This window comes from Syngnathus leptorhynchus, chromosome 18 (genome assembly GCF_054491065.1).
Source record: "Syngnathus leptorhynchus isolate UIUO chromosome 18, UIUO_Slep, whole genome shotgun sequence".
NCBI classification, from domain to species: domain Eukaryota; kingdom Metazoa; phylum Chordata; class Actinopteri; order Syngnathiformes; family Syngnathidae; genus Syngnathus; species Syngnathus leptorhynchus.
The window spans coordinates 5,376,083-5,403,610 of record NC_141212.1 but is presented as its reverse complement, the minus strand read 5'-3'; the positions used below and the strand labels follow the sequence as shown (position 1 = coordinate 5,403,610).

Below are 27,528 nucleotides of genomic sequence, written 5' to 3'. Positions count from 1 at the left end.
TCCAATATGGCGGACGTGATAACGTAAAGGAGAAAGTAACCAGCAAAGTATTTGTTGTAATTAATGAAATGCTTTGAATACATGATATTTCTTTATTCATATGAGTTAAGGAAAAGGAAAAGAAGGTTTTCTGGAGGTCAAAATGTGTTGTGTTAAACGAAATAACGAAACTACAATTATGTTGGAATCAGCCTTCTTTGTTTTGGGTCGGAAATGGGAAAGTCCGAGTTGGATAATTCCAATGTTATAGTTCCGACCTTCCTCGAATGGAGCATATCCATGTTTGACGTCTCAGACTGCAACAGCATGGTAAAAATAGTTACTATAATTTTTAAAATATTTTTTAGCACATTTATTTCACTAGTATGTGGTGTTTTCACCATAGTTGTTAATAAATCTGCATAAATCATGGCCGGAAGTAACGTTACCCGGAGTCACTTTGCACACGTACGCAATGGAGGCGGTGACATCCAGCAGACCTTATCACATCGTAGTTTTTGGTGCTTCGGGCTTCACTGGCAAGTTTGTAGTTGAAGAAGTAGCTCGCTACGCCGCCGACAGCACTCCAGACAACCGTCTAAAATGGGCCGTGGCCGGCAGAAGTGGACAACGTCTCAAGGGGATGCTCGAGCAGGCCGCCAACAGGCTGGGTAGGTATACACATAGTTAAAGGTCCGTAACCAAAATAATCAAAACTCAAATAAGAGTACTATTACTTTACAACAATATAACTCAAGTAAAAGTAGAAAGCTGTCCTTTAAATAATTTATTGAGTAAAAGTATGCAATGACAAACTACTCATGTAAATTTCCATAAACAACATGTAAACAGATTTCATTGCAGAAGAAAATTTGATAACAATGCTCATGTTTATCTCTACAATAAAGATATCTTCATTTTCAGCCATGCCCGAATTGAGCACAGACATTGACATCATCATAGCAGATGTGTCCAGCAAAGAATCTCTGGCCGTGATGTGCCAACAGGCTCTGGTTATTCTCAACTGTGTGGGTCCGGTAAGTATTAAATGCTGCTGTTATTGCGATATGAATCAAAACAAACAGTTGAAATTTGGATTGATGCACTGATGTTGTCTGTGTCATTGCTTCAGTACAGGTTTTATGGCGAGCCGGTGGTCGCTGCATGCGTGGAGAATGGATCTCACTACATTGACATTTGTGGAGAGCCTCAGGTAAAAGAAACATTCATTTCTCTAATTATGTGAACACAGATACTAATGGTATTGTGTCTTAAAAAAAAAATGTCTCTGTAGTTTCTGGAGCGCATGCAGCTGGAGTATCACAGTAAGGCATTGGACAAAGGGGTGTACGTAATTGGAAGCTGCGGCTTTGACTCCATACCAGCAGACTTGGGAATTCTCTATACTCAGAGCCACTTTAAAGGTTAGACATGTTTGGTACAGTGGACCCACAGAAGTCCCATAAGTGCAAAAATAAAGAACTCTTTTTATACCAACTTTTGTTTGGCAAAATTACTTATTATTGTTGATTGAATTATTTATTGAATTCTTGTTTACTGTCTTGATTTAAGGGACGCTGACAGCAGTGGAGAGCTTCCTAACAATAAGCAGTGGACCTGAGGTAATGTTCATTAAATTGTCTTCAATAGTAAAGGAAAAAATGCATTTGCTTGAAGTATAGTGGAATAGCGTTGCCTAGCATCTTAATCAATGCTCGTGACAACATTTTAATTTCAGTAAATAAAAGTACAAAAGTTTTTCAAATTTCAAAGCACCAATATCATTGACATCTGTCAATTAAGGTTATTTTGGGAAGAAATCTTGTCCAAATGGAAAAAGATCAGCTCACTACAGTGCTGTTTACCTTTTCAGGGCTCATGCGGTCATGATGCTACTTGGCAGTCGGCTGTGCACGGCTTCGCGGATAGTAGCTCCCTTCGCCGGCTGAGGAGGAAGTTTGGCCACAAACCGCTTCCTGTCGTAGGACCCAAAGTTCGCCAGAGGTAAGTTATGTGCTTAAGCGTGTTTATGAAAAGACTGACATGTGTTTACTTCAAGGTTTCATGTAAAACACCAGACATGTTTACTGAATGACATTACGTGTTTAGGAATGAGTACACTGATCTTGTGTGTGTGCGTGTGTGCGTGTGTGTGTGTGTGTGTGTGTGTGTGTGTGTGTGTGTGTGTGTGTGTGTGTGTGTGTGTATAGAGGTTTTTTGTTTTATAGCAAAGAGATAATGCAGTACACCATCCCTTTTATGGGTTCGGACCCGTCTGTAGTGAAGAGAACACAGCGTTTCCTTTACCAGGAGGAATGTCGGTCACCAGTAAGTATTCATGTCAATTCTCATCCATGATTTTTGATGGTTGGAATTTGCAAAACCGGAATATGTGAAGAAGATTTATTATGATTGAGGAATAGAAATGCAGGATGCATTTGGACTCCACATAAATTGTGCAATATTGTGATTGTATCAAATTCTCCCTTTTCTGAGACCATTTGCCAAATGTTGTCATTACCCCAACCGCCCTTGAAATGTGAATGTTTCTCATTATATTGTTGATAATGCGCGCTAAGCCAGAGGCTCGGAAATTACATTTCCTTCTAATCAATAATTTGGCGTGCCTTACATGAGGCAGCAAATAAGCGACGTTATGAAGAATCTTGTGCTTGGGTATTGCTGCATTTTCCAGCATCAGCATTCAAGTTCCTATGATGGGAAAAGAATAAATAAAGAATACTCACTTTTTTTATTCATGTGAACACTGCAGACATTAAAGCTTTAGAAAAAAATGGATTTAGGGTTGCAAAAAAAAAGATTTGATAATTGAGTAATCTGTCACTTAATTTTTTGATGAACGGGGTTCAAGAAACATTTTAAATTTGCATAGATTTATTTAAAACGTAACATTATTTCAAATGACGTGCAGAAAATGCACAAATTTAATTACTGGTTTGGTCAGTAATATCTTGGATATTTAGTATGTATTGGTCATGTGACTGCCTTTCATTATTCAACTGATTTTACTTGCGAGGGAGCCCAGGATTTTCATTTTTACTGTTACTGGACTATTTTGGTTTAGTATCTACCGTACTGGAAATATGATATAAGTCACCCGGAGTGAGTCATCATCACTCTGTAGAGTGCCATGCAATCTCACAATGAAAGTGAGTCACTGGATGATTCGTCTAATCATTAATGTTCTAAAAAGCTTTGGAGATAAATCTGGACCACCCGAGAGAAAACCAGAATCCCAACTGCTTGACTAAATGGCACCTGTGTGTTCTGGCCAATACTCATTCCTAATTCTGCCCTCCAATTACCCTTTTATTTATTTTTTCTTCCTCCCAACCCCTCATCATCCTCCCCCGACAGATCCAATATTGTGCATATGTCGGGATAGGTGGTGTCTGCTCAGTTGCCAAGCTCCTTTGCGGCGGACTGCTCTTCTGGATCATGGTCAAATTCCGCCTGGGCAGGAAACTTCTCACCATGGTACAGACATCATTGCATCATTACGTTATCACCCAACAGGACATTTTGTGTTGATGTTTGGTGTCTTGCCTTTTTCCAAAGTTTCCAAGGTTTTTTTCCTTTGGAATGTTCAGTAAGGCCGGTCCAACAATTAAACAGGTAAGAATTGAATTTATCAATGCACCAATTAAATTAATTTATTAATATATATGCTTCTTCTTTGTTAGTTAATACAGTTGTGCATCCAAAAGTTTGACCAGTACTATAACCTGTAAGCCATGAGTAGTTCTGACACAACCGAACGAAGGAAAGATCATTGTTGATAGTTTGGGTTTAAAATATTTATATAATATTTGTGATATAGATTTTAAGTCAGGTTGTGCAATGTAAATTGATCTAGTTGAGTCGCTTGTATTTTGTCTCTCACGTTGGATTCTCACCAACCAGATTGAAGACACCTGCTTCAACATGACATTTTTCGGAGAGGGATACTCCGAGGGTACAGATCCTTCCCAGGGCCCGCCCAATGCCAAGATCTGCACTGAGATCATGGGAGCAGGTAGGCGTGCAGCACTCATGTGTTCCTCCATTACCAGCAGGTTGTAAATGATATCACAAAATAGCGGAATTTTTGGTGGCGGGTTTGAATCTCGGCTCCCGCTCGTTATTTGATAATTCAAAATCATTTTTGTTTGTAGGTGTTTTAAATGAATTGCACTTGCATTCACAATTGATTGAATTTTTTTTTTAGAACCTGGTTATGTGGCCACAGTGATTGCTATGGTACAGGCAGCAGTAACAGTGCTGAAAGAAAAATACTCCCTTCCCAGAAGGTCAGTTATATCGCCTTCACACTACGTATCTCATCTTCTGAAAATACCTCCTCTGATGTCTTCTCTGCAATTTTTGTCTCCGACTCAACAGGGGTGGAGTGTACACACCAGGAAGTGCCTTCCACAAAACCAGTCTCATTGACCGCCTTCATAACCATGGCTTCAAGTTCTCTGTGAGACACTACGAAGAAGCCACTAAAGCATAAGCTCCTCCATTGTTTGTGAGTGTTCCACTTGATCTATTGCGAAGTGCATTGGAGCTATAAATGATAATCTTGGAAGTGACAGAATGCACTCAAAGGGAGTACTAGAGACAGTTGTGCTTTTGCAGGCTTTTTTTTTTTTCTCTCCAAGCACTTTAGGTAGAAATACAAGACTGGCAATTAAAAATAAGATTTTAATCAAAGAAGAAAAATTGAGAAGCACTAAGATCATCAACCAGGTTCTAAATTGCTTTGCTGTAGGGATTTCTCTCCAGTTGTTTTGAGATATAGTTGAGTTCATTGTGGAAAATGTTGCAATAATGCTGGAAAACAGTAAATAATAATTAAATCAACAACTATATACGTACCATTGTTATGCATGACTGAAAATATCTACGAATCATAATGTTGTAATTTCAACAATGGAAAAGCATTTGGAGATTAGAATAAAAAAAATAACAAATGTATACTACAAGTTTATTTATTTGCAGAATTTAAAATGGCTTCCTCTCTTTAACCATCAATGGCTAGATGAACGTAATTTTTTTGGGGGGGATTCCAATATATATCATGTATCAAACAACGATATTGTGGCTATCCAATGAAGACTGCTTCAACTTTTGTCTTTTTCAGTATATAGAAGTTTTGGTCAAAAGGAAGTTAAAAAAAAATCAACATTTTGGAATATAACGTAAAAAAAATATATATTTATATAAATGTACATTATATAACTAATTGCTATAGAAAATATCACACATTATCCACATTTGTGTTTTATTTTTGAAGGGGAAAATGTTTTTGGTTGTAGTTCACCTTTGCTGCCAGGGAGTGTCAGCATTTCACCATGTTCCCCCAATGATGAACAATGACTCTTCACATTCTGTCTTGACAGTAGAGGTCATTTCATGCCTCTGAGGATGCAGAGGCGGTATATGGAGTGACAGCCGGTCACCTCGGAATCCCTCTTGAGATTTTCACTTTCTACACCCATTGGGCTGAGGCCGCAATCATTAGAAGGAAACACTTGCAGTCACCCCTGTGAGCCATTTCCCCATCACATCTGCTTCCCATCCCCCCCCAGCTGTCACCACCACTCCAATAAACAATCCAAACTCTGGTTGTGAAAACAGAACATGTCAGTAGTGTAGTTCCTGCGTCACATCGCTTGTGTGATTAGCAACTGCGGTGTTGGTGCGAGGGTGAGAGATTGCGGTGGTTCCCCAGGGCGGAGCAGAGAACAGCCCCACCCTTACCGCCTGCCGACAGTCCGCCATTGCGGCCGTGCTGCTTTTCGTGATTTCCTCCTCTCACTTTGGAAAGCTCACTATCGTCCCTCATCTGCCAACCAGCACTTTTGCAATCGCTTATTGGCCCTGAAACCGAATATGAAACTCCAACACCTCCTGAGTAGAAGGCAGTAAGCACTTAATCAGACATTTAGAAAGAAATATTTGACGATCCTTAATTTCAGGATAAACAAGAATCCCAAGTTTTCCTGATTGAGAGGGAATCATGTTTACCAGCACCACTAAGTTATCCAAAGAAGCTCCTTATGATGCTAATTTTAGAATATTTGCTTCCTGGAAATTTGGAAGTCTTGTATATTCCCATATTTGTCTATTCAGATATTGAACATTGGAGTGTGTTTGCTTGTGCCTTATTACAGGCTTTATTCGAGCATTCTCCTCCTCCTTGAATCTTCTGTTGTGCTGCTGTTTCATCGTCTGACTTTTTTTTTTTTAGGCTTGTCCTCCCTCCAGTGGAATGAGGTGTTATTTTCCCACTCACACTTCACGCTCGCACAAACAGTGCAATGACCCACTTGACATTAATGCTTTAGTCTCACGTCCATAATATGTATTTTTTTGTTTTAAAAAAAAAAAAAATTCATTTATCTAGTAGTACTGATTTTAAGAATTGAATCGAGATATCGTTTAAAAGCAATAAAGACAAAGACAGGTACAAGCAGGGTTGATTACTTTTAATCAATTCAGCTAGCTACAAAATGTCCACCACTTTACACACTGACAAGATACAGAGAGGGAGTTTTTTTTTTTTTTTTTTTTTAATATAACATGCGTTGAGGACATCAATCTCACAGTTGAATCTATTGTGTCATTCAGGTTTGGGTATTTTATCACCTTACTCTAAGGGACATTTCGGAGATTTGGTATGCATAGCTCTAAAAGTACAGAAGCAACAAAAAACCCTTTGTTTTCTTTTTTTTGGATTCAGTGTATAGTTATCATGAACATTGTTATTTTTTTTTATACCAATAACAAACCACACGGGAGAATAAACTTACAGGTACAGTCTTTTTATAAAAGTAAGGTCTCTCAGAAATGTGCGCCTTTGCTTTACATTGCAAACGTTTATTATTTTTTTTTCAGAGCATCCAAAACCTATGTTACAGTACACAACCAGTCCTCCTCTTTCAGCACTTTATCAACATCCTCATCACGAAACTGCATAATTGTTTAGAAAACAGGTCTTTTTTTTATTTATTTATTTTTTGCAATACGACCACAGATCTTTGTTTTGTCATCCTCGTCTCACTTTTTTGTTCCCTTTTGCATTATTTTACAACAAGATGGTCACAGTCGGTAAATATATCAAGACAGAAAAAAGTGGCACTATTGCAAACTTGCAGGGAAGAATGGAACGATCAACTGTGTCCTAATACTGAGCATGCGTTTTGTCAAGTCGCTACTGCCGTGTTATTATTTTTTATAGATATTTTTTTTTCAGACAGGTTTTATTTAGAAGACTAAAATCTACCATTTGTCATGCAGAGAACGCACAATTCACATCACTTGGAATGCAAATGCCTAATACAGCTACAGAGAATCTAGTTGCACATTGTCTAAACAGTAAACTCAGTATGATTGCAATGATGGACAATGGACCAGTGACTTCCTTTTTATGATTGTTAAGAGCTGTTTGCAATCTTCTTCAAATCAGCTAATCATGACTTATCATCCGTCTCCCTTTTACTGGGACAAAACATTAAAATAAGGAGCATCACAATAGCCTTCATGAAACCGCTTCACTTAGACAATACTGAGATACTGAAAAAAAGGAAGAATCAGAACAAACAGCTTGTATCGCATTCTTTTATATATATATATATGTATATATATATATATATATATATATAAATATATATATATATATATATATATATATATATATACATATATATATGTATATATATATATATATATATATATATATATATATATACATATATATATGTGTGTGTCTAGAGAATAAAAACTTCACAGGTGAGCCAGAGCGCCATTAACTCAGCACTATATACAACCTTTGGAAAGAATGATGTACGGAGTATAAGAAATGATCATTTTACGAGGACAATCATCTTGAAAAAGCTCGACAAACAACACACAGAACGACATTTACAATGGGGAGGTGATATGTGCATGTGTGCAAACCGAGAAGGTCAATATCATATTGAAAGCATGTCCGGCGTCTGATGACGTGCGGCGCCGTACACCGGGGACGGGTCATGCTGGGTGGGGTGGGGGGGGGACAGGGTGTTTAGCCACTGCCCAGCATCTTTGTGGCCCTCTGGTTGGCCTCATCGATCCTGGTCTTGTTGGAATCAGCCTGGGTGAGTGTAAAGAGGAGTGCGCAAATCAAGATCTATAAAGGTAGGCCCGTATGAGTTACCGTATTTTTTATACCATAAGGTGCATCGGATTATAAAGTGTACTCTTATAATTATATTTACTTATATATGAAACGTATATATTTAGAAACACTATATACTTTTATATTTTTATCTTTTCTTGTCTTGTATCGTGTCTCGTATCGTATGTCGTATATTATGTTATATTTTACATTCTATTAGTAGCACTGTTGATTTTTGAGAAAAGTCAAGAATTTCAAGTATGCCTCATAGTCTAAAAAAATACGGTAATGATATTGGAGGTAATGGCTAAGATTAGGAATTGTAAAGAAACAAAATTGATTCGTGAAGATACATTATTATAGATCATAATTGATGATATCCAAGTAATTGGGGAAAATGTATTTTCCTCCAATGTGTTTTCTTTACCTTATCCATGATCCTGTCGATCTGGCGGTTCTGAGTGTCGATCTCGTTGCCCATGTCCACAGCCATGTGGCGCAAGTTTCCAATGATACCACCCACCTGCTCCAGGTTCTCGTCCATCTCGTTTTCCCGGGCATCATCTGTTACCCTGAGAACAAAAAAAAATGGACATATATGTGATCTGAAATTTTGGTACCCTACTGCTCTTCAATCTCAAGATCAATTTATTAAATACATGCTATAAATATTCATATCGTAAATGCGAACTATGGTAGAGGACATGTTCTGGAATTTTTACCTGCGAATGAAGCCTCCACTGATGGCCATCTGTTCACGCTCATCCACAACTCGGGCTGGCTGACTGGCCACTACCCCATCCTGATTGTTCCCCCAGGCCTTGCTGGCACCACTCTTCATCCTGGCCACCAAAGGCGATGAAGAAGAACAGTTACCAAACATTCTAATAAACCGCGCCATCAACTCCCTCAACCAGGCCGGCTTCCCATTTGTTCATTCAACCAACATAGAGGAGCCGTGGCTTTGAGGGTGGTTATATGTATCGGTCAATATCAAATTAGTTGATTTCATGCAATAGTGGAGACTAGACTAAATCAAGCAAAGCATAGCAAGCATGGATTGGTAGGGTTTGGAAGGTGCAAGCTTCTTTTTACACAAGTCCCAATGTGACAGATAACAGAGGAGACGAGCTCCTGGGAGACGAACAACATAGAGCGTACAAGACCGTCACATCATTAGAGGAGGGATGAACAGACTAGAAAATAAAAACAAGAAACAAATAAACTGAAGGTCAACATAGTAACACGTGATGTTCCGTGTACTATTCGTGGAACTCACACCCCCCGATACAATCCGACCTCAGTCAACGCTGTTTTCTCTTCTATCGCCTTTGGAAAAGCTGTGCTGAATTACCAGTGAGGGGTGCGATAATGATATCATGGCTATCCGAACAGGAAGTGTGTACCCGACAAATAGAGCTGTGCTAACAAGATCCACCATCAGTGGGGAAATTTGTTGTTACGCTTCAATAGACAGAAGGCCATCACAATAAAGCTAGCTCTTAAATTGTCATCATTTTCTAAACATTAATGGCTTGTATAACCGGTTAAAATGATAAAAAGTTTGTACAGATTTTCCATTCAAATAAAAAGAATGAATAGTTAGCAAAAAAAAAAACAGAAGGCAGTCTGTATTTGCTTAGAATTATATGGTGGGCTGGATCTGGCCAAGTAATGTGCATATTAATTATTTTAGCCTCAGTGCCTTGGTTGTCTTCGACTAAAAGTATTGTTTTAGTAAGCGGGAGGGCGAATGCTCAGCCTCCTACTTGACTTTTATTAATAGAACTGGACTGAGTCAAGGCTTCGGTTAGCTGCCAATCCCTGCTGACACACGATTTCTTTTTGTACTTGTTGTTCCCCCATCTGTCTGCTTTTCTTCATCTTCTTATTTTATTCCAAGATGCACCGGCTTCTTCTCTACTGTCAAATGGATGCCCTTAACGGCCGTTTATAAATCAGATTCACGGCAATTGAGTTGAGCTGATTGGATTAGCAATGTGGCAAAATAAAACACCAGCTATTAAAAACGCCAAACAAAATGTTATCACCGATGGCATGGAGATAATCGGAATCCCAACGTATTATTAAAACAACCCAGCATCAGTTAACGCTTTTACAGAACAAATACAGATGCTAGTGTCGCTTTTAGTGTCTGGTAACTGCGTAGATCTGTTTTTACTTTATGTTTCATTCTGTGTGTTCAAAGTATTTTAGTTTTTTTTTTCTTTCTTGTAATATTATTGACCATGATAAAAAAAAGTTTCCATTTTCTGAACTAAAGTACTGTGACCTGTGTCATAATTAGTTGATTATTAATTAATTCACATCTCAGGCAGTTCTGGAAACAGTTTGAGGAAGAACCTTGTTTTTGTTGTTCCAGTATCCATGTGCACCAGTGCACAAAGCAAGCTCTATAAAGGCATGGTTGGATGAGTTTGGAATGAATGAACTTTTGAACCTCTATTTCAACCCCCCCCCCCCCCAAAAATAAGAGCTAGGTCCTCTTGACCAAAATCTTTAATGTCACAAATGTTATTTTGGTTGAATGAACAATCATTTCCCAAAGACAATCTCCTGAAAACTCTTTCCAGTAGAGTGGAAGCAATTATAGCTGTCAAGGTTCTGTATTTGTAATAGTCAGGCATAATGATATTTTTGTTCAAATAGTGGATTTTTTTTTCCTTCTACATTTTCATCTTTCCCCTGTTGAGAACAAGTCAAACTTTTAGCAGTATTTTTGGAAGAATATAATTGTTTTTTTTTACAGATGCCCTGAGATATACTTAGCCCCCCCAGGAAAAACCCTAGCGCCGCCAATGATCCTCTTTCAAATCAATTTCCTCCCCAAACGTATCATTTTGTATATTCTATACAAACCACAAATTTACTTAGTTGTTATGTTTGTATTATTGCCAGTTTGATGTGATATTTTTTCTTGTATTGTTATTTATGTGATGTTTTTTTTTAATTGCGCTTTAATACGAAAAAGGTATTTATGGAAGGCCTATAAAAATAAAAGTGTATTGTATAAATGTACATCATCATCATCAATGTCATAATCTTAGCATCATCACGTGCAGCAATGCTAGTGTGAGTTGCATTGCCAAGCATGCATGAGCATTCCAAGGGTCATGCTCGCAAGTCATTCCGTGTCATTCTAGAAGTAGTAGTGGGTGGGTCGGGTTGTTAAAAGGGGGGCAAAAATGTTTTTATTGCCTGCAAAAAAGGTGAGCATCTTGTGAATATTTGAGTAGTGTTGTGTTGGTAAAGATCATGCATATGAGGAGAAGTACTGTCCTTTGCATTTTGGGGAACTTTGCCTCTGGGTTAGCAGTTCCAAAAATCTTTTTCTTGCTTTTCGGGTTTTACTTCTGAAAGGCAGCTAACGTGCTCATCTGACAAATGGCTCTTCACAAGTATATGCAGATATGTGCTGAATTATGTTGAATTATCTTGAGTTTTGACTGATAGTGATATTAAATCAACTGAATGTGTCTTCAAAATTGACCTCCCGTGCGTATGAATATGGAAGCCACTGATGCCTTTTTGCAGCTGGAGCAGAGCAGACTATTAGTAGACGGCCGTAATTCATGCCAGCGGTTTCAGTGTTTCTTATGAAGGAATTCATAATTTTTTTTTTTGTAAAGGCAGGCAGGCAAGGCAGGCAGGCAAGCAGCACCTACTTGTTACATGGACAGGAGCAAAGACCACAGAATTTCCCTAGATCGTTCAAATTCTTTTCTGCATCCTTCATGTCCTTATTGATTTGGTCCATTCCCTCCTCGATGCGCTCCAGTTGTTCTGATTAAACGCAAGTCATTTATCCCCCACACAATGAAGCACGAGGAGATAGGGAGAGAGAGCAAGAGAGAGAAGACAAAGGAGAGAAGACAATAACTTCAGACACTCACTGTGACGAAAGAAACTAGGAACAAAAAAAAAATTCAAAATAAAAAAAAATTAAAAAAATAATAAGAGGAAAAACTGGACGCCACCACATATGCGACAACCTTTGAGGCACGTTGTCAGTACCTACTTGTTACATGGACATATGAAAAGCCCACAGCATTTCCCTAAATCTTTTAAATTTTTCTCGGCTTCCTTCATGTCTTGGTTGATATGGTTCATGCCATCTTCAACACGATCGAGTTGCTCTGGTCAGGACAAAGGGATGACAGTAGTGGAATGAATGTCATTGGCTGATTGACACATATATGATTTATGATGAGCAGCAACTGAATCAGTTGGGTTAATGTGTGTACTATATTGGATCTATTATAGGGGAGGGGCACTGAATGTATTGATTGGGTCGGAATTCTTGATTAGAGTTAGAAGATCCTCACTGATGATAAATGAAGCAATTTGTTTGTAAAAGTAATCTAACGGCCATATTGCACCCTTCTATTTTTAAATCTGCAGAAATTGATCGGGGGGCACAGCACAGGCAGACGGATTCTGGGCTCCACGTGGATGTTCGAGGCTTTTCAGTCATAATTCTAAAAAAAGGTAAGGAACAGCTGAACTTGACTTCATCCTCATTAAGATCTCCTGCATAAATGGAAAAAAGTTCCCATAGACACTCCAAAATCTTGCAGCAAGTTTTGCCTGTCGAAATGAATTGATTAATCAACAATTAATAAAGTAATAATCGACTAATAATCGACAACTATTTTATTATCAAGTAATCATTTAGAGATCTTTTTTTTTACTTACATTTGGCCACATCCTCTCAATACAGCCTCTCAACAGTATTTAATAATAATTGTTGTCATCATTCATGACAGATTTTATTCTGTATTTAATCAAAACAAGACATTTGCAAACGTCGGGAAAACAATAATCACACCAGTAATCTGTTTGGTGTTTTTTAGCACTAAACAATACATAATAAACATCAGTAAATAGGGCAGCGGTTTTGTAATCCACTTTTAATTCAAAATCAAATTTTATATATTATAGAACTCAATTAGATTATAGTATTCGATTAATCGGTAGAATAATCGATTCTAAAAACATTCAATAGTGACAGCCCTACTATATTTTACTACTACTATTCTGTAATATACAGAATTTTGCTGTTACAATGGGATAATCTTAGGGGACCCTTCACTAAAAATCCAAAACTGCCTTCAAGTGTTTTTTAATGTATACTGTATATAGCGCATTTATGGATTTCAAGGCCTTGCTCATGCTGATGTGGATGGCGGTTTGGAGACTATTCATAGCAAAGACTTTCCAGCCTGACTAGTGATTAAAGACATTTTATGAATTATGGAGCATATTCATCAATTAACTATATTCAGATTTGTAAAATCCCCGGTTGGTACACAGACATACAGTATGCAGTATATTCCATCCGTCTATTTTTCTTTAGTGCTTGTCCTCATTAAGGTCCCGGATGTGCTAGGAGCCTATCCCGGTTAGCGTTGTTAAATGATTCAGTGTTTTGATTTGTAACAGCGCAGAGCATGTGATGCTCGTTAAAGAGTGTTACAGGCAGCGTAAATGAAAGCCGTTCTGTCGGCCGCTGTTTTGCAATCCCGTGGGTGAATGCTGACACAAATAGAGGGGTCAAGAGGACCAAAATGCAATTCATGGTCTTTCTCAGGACATATAAAATGTTTTAAGTGCCTTTCAGGTCCTTCTGCATACCAGAGCTAAGACATACTTTCACATTCTTTCACATTATTCTAGATGCCCTGAAGCAAGGTGAATATATCGTAACCAGGGATTTTACAAAGCAGTGAATGGTGGCGGAATATTTTGTCATTACCAGCTAAATCGATCGTATCTTTTCAATAGTTCTTTTTTTTTTTTTCAATTCTGGAATGTCAATGAACCAAAACCACAAAGAATTTTGTACTTTAGTTAGATTGTGAAACAAATTCATCTGATATGCCCGTTTTAAGTCATCCTGACACCAAATCAAGTTAAGACACAGGTTTTCGTCACTGTGGTGGTTGGCTCGTATAAACGTGTTTTAGCCGTTTGGCACTTTCAAGATACCAGCTGCTGTCGGTGTAGGCAAATGGAAATAAGCAAAAAGCTCCTGCAAATAGCAACAAAAACATTAAAATAGAATTGCTGAAAGGAAACAAAGGTTGAAAGAAGCTGGAAATTACAATTCCTTAATGCAAAGAAATGTCAAACAAACCATGAAAAACAAAACCCCTTGGAAATATCATGTAAAATATGGAGAAATTCAATTACTTTGGATTTTTATTTATACAAAAGCATGGAGCTGCCAATTAGGAGTAAATTATTTTTGACCGGGGAGTACGTTTGAACATACAAACTAGCAAATAATGCTAAAAATTAGCATTTTATTTACCCATAATGCCACGAGGTATTGACTTGAGTAAAAACGTATTTTGTTTTAAGCATTTGACCTACATTATAAAATAAAATAAAAATAACTGAGTAAAATGTTTTATTTGTATGTTTTTGTTTTGTTTTATTATGGCTGTAGTGCATAATTTTTGTTCGTCATTTTTTCCCCATAATGCACCAGACTATTTACTTCAGCATGCGCATATCCCACTGACGTAGTTCAAACATATTTGCTAGACAAAAATACTTTTTACTCCATTTTGGCAGCTCCAAGCTTCTGTACATTTAAACAAATCAAGCCATCATGTATAAAACAGTAAATCTTTGGCACAAGTCAACAATATTTTCTCGCACATGAAGAACAATATTACTTGATGTGTTCCTATATGTGACTATAGTTACAGAATTTTCCCATTTTTGCGTCTGCATGACCTCACATTTCATCACCGTTTTTTCCATTTCCATACTTACCTCCTTGTTCGTCCAACATGACCAAAGTCCTAATGCCGGCATCTTTGCTCTAGTCCCCAGAAGCAGGTAGGCAGCATGATTTGGAAAGGAGGGAAAAAATAAATGGAGTAGAGATAAGTAATGAGGCTATATCAAGTGGGAAAGTTAATGGGAACTGAAAGATTTTTGCTGCCATAAGCTATTCCCACATTCTATTTTCACCTCACTGCTTCTCACCATTTTTCTTTGCCATTTTTTTTGTGCAAGCTAGAAAATTGCCAATTTTGTACGATGGCTATTTCTTCCGAGGAAACTCACCAATCATTCGTCTTAAATTGAACAATTTTGACATGCTTTTACTTGGACGACTGGGGAGTAAGAATGACTTGATTGACAGCTTGTAAGCGTTACCATGGTAACCAGAGTCTACTTGTAATCAACTGTCGAGCTTATGATTATAGTGAAAAGTGATGTTGGAGTTATTATTATATATATTATATTTCATCATCACATTCCATCAGTATGTTATGCTGGAGAAATGTAAAATTTCCATCGTGCGGGTGAAAGGTCATAACAGGAAACATAAAATTAGGTTAGGCTTGCTTTGTAGGTGCTGGAAGGGAGGATACTGAAACCCAATTGTCCGCAATCCTGCTTTCTGCCTGCTTCTTAGAAATCCCGCAACATCGTACCGGTATGCGGCACCTGGCTCGGCCTGATAGGCATAAATGCGATTATACTGTGTCGGTGTTTCCACACACAAGTAATCTAACATGCATGAACGCAACCCCCTCCAGCTGCATCCTCAGCAATTTGGGACGAAAGCCACATTGACGTTTGAGAGGCGAGAAGGGAGTAATAAGAAAGGCTGGCGTATAAATTATTCTGTAATTCAGTATGTCTACAGCTAGGAGAAATCCCAAGGTAGTTGAAATGTGTCTCTCGGGGGAACACCCGAAATGAGAAGTCATCATGATCCCAAGCAGGCAAAGAAATGGCTGTAATCTTCTTGCACATTTTAAGATCTGGTGCGGAGATTAGCATTTTGTTGTGCTGCAACTTAATGACCCCTTGCCTCCAATGATAGTAATTTTAACATCCAGCTCTGGAAAGCTATCAATTTATTATCCTACTGTAGAATCCAATAAAACGTTATGAGTAGTGTTAGCTTGCATTTCCAGAACAAGTAAGTAGTGATAGGCAAGGTTTTTCCCCATAAATCAATAATGTCATAACTGTTCATACACTTTAAAAAAAAAACGGAATCAGCGCTTTGAAAAGAAAGCATACTTGTCTTCCTGGCAGTGACTGAGCTAGATTTTCATCCTTGATTTGGGCCAAGACTATCTCAGGGGGTCGTCAAAAACCCAAATAATTCCGCAGAAAACACCAATAGAGATCCACTATATGGTCTCCATGGAAAACAGACATGAATGTGGAAGAAAATCCTGTCAAAATCAAAAAATAGCCAATTATCTGGACCACTTGCATATTTCAGCGGGGGCCCAATTGACAAGATGATAAAAAGAACAAAATGTGTGACTTGGTCTGAATTCTTATGTCAGACGCTAGTCATAATTAGACCGACGATCAATATGACCTTGAGATCCGCATTGGCGACTTGTCAGCTCTTCCTTTCTATTTATGATGCTCTTTATATCTCCTCATTTATCCTTCCCTCTTCCCTCTTTATTCATCCACATCTGCCTTAGGTAACTCCTTGTCCTTTCCTCCTAATTTGCCACAGTGTCATTTACTGGCCATGAATGTTGCATAAGCACTTAACTCTACGCACGTATGCTTATTTTTCCTAATGAGAAAACAATTAAAAGACAGTTTATGGATTTACTGCCTCAAGCTGTCGTATGTTAACTCAAGCAGAAACACTTTGGTGTGGGAACAAACAGATAGTTTTACCTCTTCCACCAGCTGCAACATACGACGGGTGCTCTCCAGTGACTGTGGGAGGAGAAAAGAAAAATTAATAGAATTGAATTTATCCCTCAGTATGCTGCAATATTGTTCTCCACCTACAATTGCATAAATAAACATCAGCCGTTTCACCCTGTTGATCAACATCAACAAAAAAAAAATGGACTGATGTAGGCTGGTATGTGAAAATAGACCTTTCCTCAGACTATGCGAAAGCAACTTGAGCCGAAACTGGTCATTGTGATGATTCCACCATTTTGTCGGGAATGTTCAATATTCTGCCCATGTTTGTCAGTGTGAGTCATATGTGAATGTGGGAGAGCGGTGACCTGCTCCAGGTTTTCTCTGAGGCTTTTCTTGTTATGATGAAACAAACACCCACATTTAGACACTCACAAGGTCAAGCGCATACATGAATATCTGACCCGTAAAATCATTCTCGATCTTTCATGGCAAAAAAACAGAAATTTTGTCCAGTCGTGTCATATAATCAAGATCGGAACATTTGGTGAGAGAAATATGATATGGCATTGCCATGGCAACGCTGGTTGACCTACTTAGGTTGATGACATTGGTGGACCTTTGCTTGTGTTTTGTTAGTGTTATCACCTTTATGAACCTTACAATCAGGTCAGTCTGATCTCAAATTTTGGCTCGTATCTCAAAGTAGAACGTCGTCTCCCAATTCGGAAGTTTGGTGCCTAAGACATAATAAATGCTCGGTCTCACCTCATCGGCGAGCTGGTCAGCACGTTGTTGCATGTCTGACAGCTCATTGCGCATGTCCGTGTCATCAGCCATGGCTGTTGGGTGTGGGGGGTGGAGAGGGTCTCCAACAGGGAAGAATAGATCCTAGAGGGAATCCGGGACAAGCTGAAAGAAAGACAAAATTGTTATTGTAAGCAGCTGAATCCACTGACTCTACAGATGTGAGATCAAACCGATGATGGCTGTTCATAAAATTGACTTAACCCAAATATGAATATTCATTTTGAATGTTGACTTTGGGTGAAAAGCAAACTACAGCATGGACTAGTTAGGCACACAGAGACAGACAATCTTTCACACTCACATTCACTCCATTATTGGCTACATTTACATGAATGCATATTTGGTCAATATGCTCATGTCAATGTGATTTGTTCAGCTCAAAAGTGTGACGCATTTAAATGTGAACCTAATTGTCTAAATATTTTTAGTGTCCATAAAAACAGTGTATTCCTACTTTAAATCTGAACTTAGACCTACTATGCTACTATTTTTAAATGTTGGTCAAAATTGGTAGTACTTCCCGGACTATAAGGCGCACCTAAAAACCCCAAATTTTCTCAAAAGCCGACAGCGCGCCTTATAGTCCGGTGCGCCTTATATACGGACCAAATTCCAAAATTGAACCTGGCCCGAAGCATTGTGTCATGAAATCAATCATAAGTGGCCCACTGAAGACTATGAATCATGAATCAAAAAGACTATGGATCATTATTTTGTGATTATAAAGTAATTTGTTGCGTCTGAAGTTGAAATAAAAAAGATAAAATGGAGAATGATTTGATTTGGATTAAAAATCTGACATGATGCATTAATGATGCGCCTTATAGTCCGGTGCGCCTTATATAAGGACACAGTTTTAAAATGGGCCATTCATTGAAGGTGTGCCTTATAGTCCGGTGCGTTTTATAGTCCAGAAAATACGGTACTTGGAGAGCCAAATAATTTTTGCAATGATAAAAACCTTAACAACCACTGACATTTACACTGATGAGGGTCAAAACATGACAGTTACCTTATAGTTGCAGTTAAGTAGGCTCACTGCACTTATTAAAGTCAGATCATCATCAAGTGCATCCAGTCTCTATGCTTGCTTGCCACAGTTCGCAATGCTCAGATGTACTGAGGTTAACCAGAAATGGAAGGACTAGCCACAATGAGCACTCATATCACAGATGTGTGTGCAATTGCTAATTGCCCAATGATTATGCATCAGTCCAATTTGTGTTAGTTGCTCTTTTCTTGCACAAAGTACATTTACTGTATATGCAGATGAAAGGAAGCTTACTTATTTTCATTCCATTCATCCACATTTGATGTAATACATTGGTGTCAAACTCAAGGCCCGGGGGCCCAGATATGGCCCGCCACATCATTTTGTGTAGCCCGTTAAGACAAATGTGGCATCGACTTTGTGTCATGACTAAAATTACAAAATGTTTTCACTTATAGATATATAAATAGAGATATTGCTTCCAATTTTTATTACCTTTCGTCAAATATTTGAACAGTTTTTACTTTTTTAGCCTAGACTGTATATAGAAGACATTGACAACCATAATGACGATGACTACGATGCGGCCCGCGACAAAAAACAAGTTTGACACCTCTGATGTAATATTTACTACTTTGTTAGCAAATATTGGTGACAGACTTGCGTTCAAACTTCTATTACGTTGTCGACATAGGAACGAGGACGCACTCTTTCCATTCCATTTTAAATCCGGAGATTTCACAAGCACATATAACGATCATGTGTACAGTCACTGATATCACAACATAGCAGGGTGTGACTCATTAAAGCCCCCATCGCACAAAAGCCATCCATTAGTGTTGCATTTGAGTCACATTTCATGATGAGACATCGGAGCCTCCTTTAAATCACACATAAATCCATTAACCCGTAGACGGTTTGTATGTGGAACTATTTCTGATATTTCAGCTCTCCCCATGCCCTAATTTCTTTCCCTCGTTCTCGCCTTTCCTCTCGCACTGCTGCGTCGCTCGCCAACAGCAGCCATGTTGGCTTACATAAACCTCAAAAGTGCTTGGCATCTAAATCGAGGACGATTTACAGCAGACTTCGGAGTCACTTGCCGCGGGGAGACGGATTATCGCCTCCCTCCTGCTTTATGTAACCGAATTCGAGCAATTAATTTTTAACAGTCTACATTGACCTTTTACTTTATTGGCTCAATTACAAGCGTCACATTTTGCACCGTAGCCTTCCTCAGCAGTTCTTTCCCGGCACTGGAACTTCTCTTGTGCGGATATTTATGCATATATTGTCTTTATTTATCTTTTGAATTTTCGACATGTCTGGCATCAAATCAGTTCATTTCAATTCATTTGTCCCCCCCCCCAAAAAAAATAAAATAAAATAAACATCACACATGCTGTCAGCTAATGCTAATCTGTGCATTTAACAAAAACCTTTCCACAAAATCAACATTTGTCATTTGGTTCTTTTATATCTCCCAAAATATTGGGAACTGCTGTAAAATCTGTGACTTCAACTCAGCTTTTATTAGCACAAAAACAAAAATTCGAGTCATTCAACCTCATAGAATGAAATAAATAGTTATTGTACTGAAATCTCATCAATGAAATGAATATTATTGACCCTTTTAATCACGTCACAAAAAATCTGTCAAGTGCAGTGTGCGCCTGTGTGTCCAAAACAAAAGGTGACGCACTGCTCCCCTTGAGTCATCACCCGGCTTCACAAAGCACAGATTACGCAGATTCATGGCAATCAATGGTAACCAAGGTGAACCCAAGTCAACAGTGAGGCAATAAAGCGCCAGACACTTCAAGGGAAGAAATCATGCTCACTTTTATTAAAATACATAACCTGAGTTGTAAGTACACAAAGCTATTGGAGCATGTTGTGCATGTGTGTGTGTGTGTGTGTGTGTTCACCCACATCATTAGTGCCATGTTGCTTCAACGAGGATGTCGGGGTGCGGTTTGCTGATTAGCGGCGGGATTTAATTTACGACACCGAAGAAGGGCCTGTAAAAGTGATTTATAGCATGTGCGCTGAGGACCTGACGCTTTAAGGCAATTATTGGATTAAGGCTGAGCACTGCACCCATCCTTACGCAGGGTTTGAAATAATCACTTCAGCAATACTACCTACAGCCAATAAAAAAAAAAAAGCAGAAAAAAAACAACAACATCTGAGGTTTATAGGTACATCCGTTTATCCATCCATCGAGTGTTTTTATGACTTCTGGAGTCGCATGGTCACCATGGGAACAATCATTTTTACATATGAATATGCCTTTAATTCCACCCATGGTACCAACATAGTGCCTGTCTAATTACATTGTACAATACTGGCTTTATCATTTACCTCCCTGTTGTACTCTATTATTATTTCATAATCAACTACTTGTAAACCAGACCACATTGTAAATCTGACTTTGTCCTTGACTCATCTATTTTCAAAATGAATTAATATCACCCGAATCACAAAGCAATAAAATACTCAATGTGAAAGTCAAATGTGATTGCATTACAATAATTCATATCTATTGAATATTTCGGGGTGCTTACATAATCAGTAACACACCTCACCTAAGTGCTTTGTGTCAAACGCATTTGTTACTGCGCATTATGTCAACATATAATATTAACGCAATGCTATATTTACAAGCCTGACTAATAACCGTGATGTGATATGACACAATACACCTCAGTGTCACTTCACCTAGAGCTTTCTCTCTCCAGAGAGGCACTAGCATGAAGTGCTTGGCCGGCATCTCAGCGGGCTGCTAGACAGAGACCGCCATGCATTATTGACCCAAGAGCCCCTGAATCCCCATCTCATATTCGCTGCACTGACACACAGTCATAGATGATTGGTACAGCAGAGAGAAGTATCAATTTTGTGATCAATTTAGACCTTTTACGCTAATATACAGTGTATTCTTGGATGGTTGTAGAAATAAAAATAATCTGCTCCGAAGTACAAATATCATCATTACAAAATAAGTACCATTCTAATTTTAACATCCTTTTTCATTTCTGATTCTCTCTGGCTCATTATTGGCTATTCAACTGTTCAAATATTTTCAAAAGATTGCTAGCAATATCTGTAGTTTTTAAAAGTGAAAATAATTAGCAGTTTTAGTATTGACACGTGAAGTCAATGCAGAATTTGTTTTCGTGGGCCACATAAAATGACGTGGTGGGCCGTATCTAGCCCACGGGCCTTGGGTTTGACACCTATGGTCTAAGGGAATGTGGCCCAGATTAGCACATGTTCAAAAACCACTTGAGCAATTTCTGTTCATGTCTGCAATCTGCACGACTGCTTTTGTTTTTCAATATCGTGAAAGTCCGAGGAGAGACATGCAAACTGCTCCGCATACGTTATCTGTAAATAGAAAACGTTCCAAGCAATGCCTCGACACTTTGTCAGATTTCCTGATGTTTTAGAAAAGCCTTAGCATTAAAAAAATCAATCCGTAATGCCTCAATCGATATTGATGCCTTCCATTACTCCTCTGATGCAGCTGGGGAAGATGATAAAACACAAATTATTTTGACGTGAGCAAAAAAAAAAAAAAGAAGCAAGAAATAATCTATAATCACGCAATTTATATCACAACTCAACTGGACGATTTAATTCCTGACCTTCAAGTAGCCAGGCCCCTTTAGAGCCTGTTAGATATTTGAGAAGTCATAAAAACAGACATTAAAAAGTTTCTTCAGGGGACACCATACTCAACAAACACACTTAAAAATATCAAATTAGGGTTAGGGTTAGGGCTGTGAATTCTGTTTTAAATATAATCAATAACCAGACGCAATAATAATAATATTTTTTTAATTATAATGTTTCTTTGTTACTGTTGAATTTTAACATTTGGCAATTTGTTGGAATAAAATTTCTAAGCAAAGCTGGAGAAACGACAGAAAAATCGGATGACATCACATTAGATGGGCCTCAAACGGGTGCATTGGGAAGCCCCCCCAGACAAACCCAGTCATGGGATTGAAAATATTTTGAATATTAATGTTAAGTCTAAGTCAGAATGCATGAATTGGAATATTACTCATCATTTAATATTTGAATACTTGATGATGTGACTGACAGTCACAGCAGCTCTTTTGCTACCGGCGAGAGCGAATGGATCTTGTTGTCGTCTGTGAATAAGAAAAATAATTCTAGACAAGTAGAATGTTATCCTAACAGGCTCAGATGTGTTCCTCTCTTCACACCACTGCAGTTCCGGTACCTTGGGAGCAGCCATTTTGTTTCTCTGTTTTTGTTTACATGCCGAGAGTGTCTGCGAGAGACTGAGAGTCTGTCCTCGGAGGGCTGACTGGACACAAGACACAAAAAAAAACAAAAAACTGTCTTTCATCCAGACTGGACAGTTTTGCAGCTTCTCAGCTGTTGTTCAGACTCTTGAAAATGTCTTCAAAAAGAAAAAGAATTTGGACTTTCTAAACTCAACCGCAGCACTTTAAAAAAGTGGCCAGTGCTCAAGTTCTTTACACAAGGGCACTTAAAATGATTTAAAATTGATTTTCATCTCGAGCATCAATATTGCCAAACACCTATTTGCTACTTTCCGTGCGTCAGGAGTAAAAATAAAATATTGTATTGATTATGTAAAAAGAAAAACAATAGCTCTTTTGGTCTCGCCAGTGGAATGCAAAAGAATCAATGACAAGTAACTCTTACAATTAATAATTTACTTACACTGCGCATCTAATGCAATTTAATAGCTGTATGAAAACTGCTTTTACAGCAATAGACTGGAACGGCAACCGATGAAACGCTGACCTCTGCCTAGGTTTCAAAGCAACTTGTCTTTTTTCTCTCTCGACAGACAGCACGGTGCGCTAGTGTTTACTATATCTGCCTCATAGTTCTGAGATTCAATGCTCGAATCTCAATTTAGATCCTCCTGTATGGAGTTTACATGTCTAGAATACAAAATTTTTTCGTCTCAAATTAGATATACAGTAACCTCAGTGAGTGCAGGTAGTATAGAACAGCGTTTCTCAAAATTTAGTGCGCCAAAGCACCCATTTTGCAAAAGAAATATCTCACAGCACATTGCCAAAAAAAACAAACTGAAATGATGATCTGAGGGAGTTTAATTGAACACTCAACTAATCTATTTCCAGAAAGCCATGAGTCATCCTAGTATGACTAACAACAACAGGTTTATTCAGGAATGTGCACAGATATTTTTCAGGCAGCTGCTCAAGCCTGTAAAATGACATGAATCACACAAAAAAATTCTGGTGGTACACCTGTTTATCTTTGGTATTATGGCATCCTGGTTGGGAATAGATGCTATAGCAACTAGATGGATGGATGTCTTTCAGTCATATTAGTCGATTCATTTCATAATCGGTTACTTGCCGATTAATCGATCGATTCAGACAGCTCTGCGAACCACCCAACTTTCATTCAAATCTGCGGAATATATTTTTTTGTAAAGACTAACAACAACCAACTTGGGTGAAGGTAACAGTGAAATATTGTATTTTATTCAATTGAGCAGCAGTACCTAATATTATGGCCTTTTTAATACAACATGCATATAAGCGGTTTTTTTTTTTTTTTTACAGTCTTACTATTCTTATATTCCAACCACACTTTTTTAAAGTGATTATTCACTTGTTTTACTGTTTATATTTGTCGCTACATTTTGAAGCAACCCATCTGCCCTCGCATCCACCCACAACAGGAAACATAATTGTATTGCATGTCATAAAATATTCACCAGCCTGCACCAAAAAGGCATTGCAGCTACGCAGTCAGCTTCTATTGACCACTATCCATCATTTTGTTTCTACGGGCTTCATTTCAGCAGCAGTACAGTAAGCGTGTAACAGTACCAGAGTGTTTCTGAGAAACGAACCCGCGGCGATGATATCAGTGAGTCACAAATCATCTGGCAAGCAGCCCCTTTCTCAATGTGCTCAATAGGTCCACACTCCTCCCATCACCCCTCCCACCCTACTCTTGCTCTCCCTGCAGTTCAAACGCTGCATATCGCAGTCATGACAACCACAGCAGCCCCCTCGGGTTAGGGCGTCCTCTTAGGACCGTAGGGACATGTTTGGATGCTAAGATGCTAAGCGAGTGCGACATCAACACACTGTTTTTACCCCACAGCCACAGACCACATGAACCACTACAGTGTCAAACATTCAATCAGCCAGTCACGACATCTGCTTACCCAATGGACAACCTCTCACTTCCATAATCAATACAGTAGGAGCCGGACCAAAAATGCCATTCTTACTAAGGTGATATGACTTGATGTGATAAATCATTTCTATTTGTTGAAAATATCTGAATCGGATTCAAACAATTTAGCGGCCCCTAAAAAGGGGCCTTCACCATTATACACAAGACTCACATAAGGGTAAGAAATATAAAACAGCATCTACCTATGTATCTATCCACGTATCTATGTATGTATCTCTCTGTGTATCTATGTATCTATGTATCTATGTATCTATGTATCTATGTATGTATGTATCTATCTATCTATCTATCTATCTATCTATCTATCTATCTATCTATCTATCTATCTATCTATCTATCTATCTATCTATCTATCTATCTATCTATCTATCTATCTATCTATCTATCTATCTATCTTTCCACCATCCATCCATCCATCCATCCATCCATCCATCCATCCATCCATCCATCCATCCATCCATCCATCCATCCATCCATCCATCCATCCATCCATCCATCCATCCATCCATCCATCCATCCATCCATTCTGCAGGGGCGCACCCTGATCAACACCTATTGCGCACCCTATAAACGCAACAGTGGCCCACGGGTGACCCATAACTTAAGAGATGTGACGTACATGCAGCGATTCTTCTTTTTTTTTTTTTCGTGCGTGCCTCACGCATCTCAACCCGCAGAACGTTAATTGACGATCGCACCCTCCGTGATTGACGGAACACGCGTGGCGGTCTCATTGATGGCGACAAGCGTCAAGGGTGTCACGGCGCACACGCATTCGGAGCTCCTCCACCCACCTTTGCCCCCCTCCTTTGTGTTTATACGGGCTACCCTTCTCCCATCAACTTCATCATGGCGCACTTTACTATTGCACCTTCACCGCAATCACCTTGTGTGCGCTATATAATCTCCTTGTTCTCTTTTCTGATTCAAAAAAATAAAAAGGCACCATCTTGATGCGTTCCTATATAGACAACCGTAGGAATGATATGACATCTGGTCAGCATATGGACACTTGAAATATTTGTCACACATTTGCGGCGTGCCTCCTCTCCGGTTTTCAATCATGCGTCGCTATCCAAGGTGCTGAAAGAGCGAAAACGCCCACATTGCATCGACGCATTATTGCGCACCGCATCCATTGAACTCACTGCGCGTTTTGCACTCGGGAGGTTATGCACTTTTTTTGTTCCTCAAACGCTAAAATAAGAGAAATCGATCATAAATACATCTTAGTTCCGTCATCAATCACTGCTGTTCAATCACAAACGGATAATTACCAATTGACATCCAATGCGCAAACTGTTTTGCGAAGAAAAGAAAAAAAAAAAAACGGGAGCAGACTTACCCGAGCTTGTTGTCGTCGGCCTGCAGTCAGCTCTGGAGGAAATGCGTTCGCTTTTCTTTTCTTTTTTTGGGACCAGCAGCCCCCCACCCCTCTGTCTGTGTGCGCGTGTGTGTGCGTGTGTTTGTGTGTGTTCACGCTGTGACGGCGATGCTGCAAAGGCGCTGCGCCGAGTCTTCCTCACTTCTTCAATGAGGGGAAGCGGTGCAGTTCTCGTCAAAGATGGCGGAGCTTCTGACGTCAGCAGCAGTAGCTTTTAAAAGGGAAAATTTGATGGGTTTTTTTTTTTTTTAAATACATTTTTATCTTTAGGGGAGTAGATGCACCGAGCATCTTCAACGAGAGACATCCATAATATAGACATATGGGACATGTCATTAAGTACACTTGCATACTCAACCAGTCACACAAATATGTTGTTGCTATACTTAAGTTCAGATATAACTTATTTGAGTACCTTGATTTATGAGTTCATTCATTCCATAATCCATCACGCAATTGATTCATACATCAAATCAACCTTCTCTCTAGAAATAAATGGAGATACTAACAATTTGTTCCAAAACATCATAAAAACAACACTAATAGGTATTTTTTTCAAATAAAATAGCAGTGTATTGTATTGTAAACAATATTTTGGAGAAATATTTTGATAGAATAAAAGTTGAACCAGGTCGTATATCCAAAAAGTTCAGTAGACTTTGATTCTGCCTAGACAGTTTTTCTTAGTTGCTTCAGTCAGCTCCATCTTGTCACACCACACATCAGGGCTGGAAGGAAAGGTCATCCCCATTGAGGGATAAAGACTTCTATGGAGTGACAACATAAAAACATGGCTCTGCTCTCATACCTGCTAATAAAAAACAATGTCCAAGAATGTATTATAAAAGCACACAGAATTGCACCCGCGATATTTTTTTTTTTTTTGCTCAGTTCATCAACACTATATTGATTTTTGAATGTGGACTCGACCGCGAGGCGGTGTCCTGCTCCCCTCTTGGCTTCTCCAGTGGCTGTCACTGCTTGGCACCATAACAAATGTGTCTTCAATTGCTCTGAAGTGAGCCTGTCTTTTAAATTAATGGTTATGATAACACAGCATGAAAAATCAATTTGGAGAGAGGAACTAGAAGAGAAGAAATGAGAGGATGGGGTAGACTCTGTGTGTGCGTGTTTCAGTGTGTTGGTTGGGGTAAGATTGGGTGAGTGTGTGGAGAATGGATCTTCAGGATCTACCATTGCTCACTCTCCTTATTACAGTTGGGACCACTATAGTGGACAAATTGTTCATCATGCTTCACAGGAGTTGTTCGT

The 27,528-nt window shown here is 38.7% G+C and overlaps 2 protein-coding genes across 6 annotated transcripts; one reads left to right on the top strand and one right to left on the bottom strand.

Moving 5' to 3' along the window:
- The first annotated feature begins 443 nt into the window (after positions 1 to 443).
- On the top strand, positions 444 to 12,634 carry LOC147042590 (saccharopine dehydrogenase-like oxidoreductase). 4 transcript variants are annotated; one of them, XM_085937954.1, is made up of 13 exons: positions 444 to 650; positions 904 to 1,016; positions 1,112 to 1,192; positions 1,274 to 1,403; positions 1,552 to 1,601; positions 1,853 to 1,983; positions 2,190 to 2,307; positions 3,358 to 3,477; positions 3,559 to 3,615; positions 3,904 to 4,015; positions 4,208 to 4,289; positions 4,381 to 4,510; positions 12,566 to 12,634. In XM_085937954.1, exons 1-12 carry the CDS (start codon positions 455 to 457, stop codon positions 4,493 to 4,495), a joined length of 1,305 nt encoding a protein of 434 aa, XP_085794080.1. In that variant the 5' UTR covers positions 444 to 454; the 3' UTR covers positions 4,496 to 4,510; positions 12,566 to 12,634. The 4 variants fall into 4 exon arrangements, with proteins under 4 accessions (XP_085794080.1, XP_085794079.1, XP_085794078.1 ...); XM_085937953.1 differs by lacking the exon at positions 12,566 to 12,634 and adding an exon at positions 5,388 to 5,598; XM_085937952.1 differs by lacking the exon at positions 12,566 to 12,634 and adding an exon at positions 5,385 to 5,598.
- Positions 7,762 to 26,232, bottom strand: snap25a (synaptosome associated protein 25a). 2 transcript variants are annotated; one of them, XM_085937955.1, is made up of 8 exons: positions 26,218 to 26,232; positions 17,588 to 17,731; positions 16,844 to 16,885; positions 14,948 to 14,996; positions 11,830 to 11,947; positions 8,866 to 8,985; positions 8,571 to 8,715; positions 7,762 to 8,119 (listed from the first exon to the last, which is right to left on the bottom strand). In XM_085937955.1, exons 2-8 carry the CDS (start codon positions 17,657 to 17,659, stop codon positions 8,051 to 8,053), a joined length of 615 nt encoding a protein of 204 aa, XP_085794081.1. In that variant the 5' UTR covers positions 17,660 to 17,731; positions 26,218 to 26,232; the 3' UTR covers positions 7,762 to 8,050. The 2 variants fall into 2 exon arrangements, with proteins under 2 accessions (XP_085794081.1, XP_085794082.1); XM_085937956.1 differs by lacking the exons at positions 17,588 to 17,731; positions 26,218 to 26,232 and adding an exon at positions 16,961 to 17,033.
- Between the last annotated feature and the right edge of the window lie 1,296 nt (positions 26,233 to 27,528).

What these genes read in the sequence shown, in the direction of transcription:
- snap25a (XM_085937955.1), bottom strand. Translation starts at nt 17,659, where the DNA reads ATGGCTGATGACACGGACATGCGCAATGAGCTGTCAGACATGCAACAA. An exon ending in TGTTGCAGCTGGTGGAAGAG is followed by an intron (nt 14,997 to 16,843) that starts GTAAAACTATCT and finishes TCTGGGGACTAG; the next exon opens with AGCAAAGATGCCGGCATTAG. An exon ending in TCGACAGGATCATGGATAAG is followed by an intron (nt 8,120 to 8,570) that starts GTAAAGAAAACA and finishes ACACTCACCCAG; the next exon opens with GCTGATTCCAACAAGACCAG.
- LOC147042590 (XM_085937954.1), top strand. Translation starts at nt 455, where the DNA reads ATGGAGGCGGTGACATCCAGCAGACCTTATCACATCGTAGTTTTTGGT. An exon ending in GCAGGAAACTTCTCACCATG is followed by an intron (nt 3,478 to 3,558) that starts GTACAGACATCA and finishes CTTTTTCCAAAG; the next exon opens with TTTCCAAGGTTTTTTTCCTT. An exon ending in CCGGTCCAACAATTAAACAG is followed by an intron (nt 3,616 to 3,903) that starts GTAAGAATTGAA and finishes CTCACCAACCAG; the next exon opens with ATTGAAGACACCTGCTTCAA.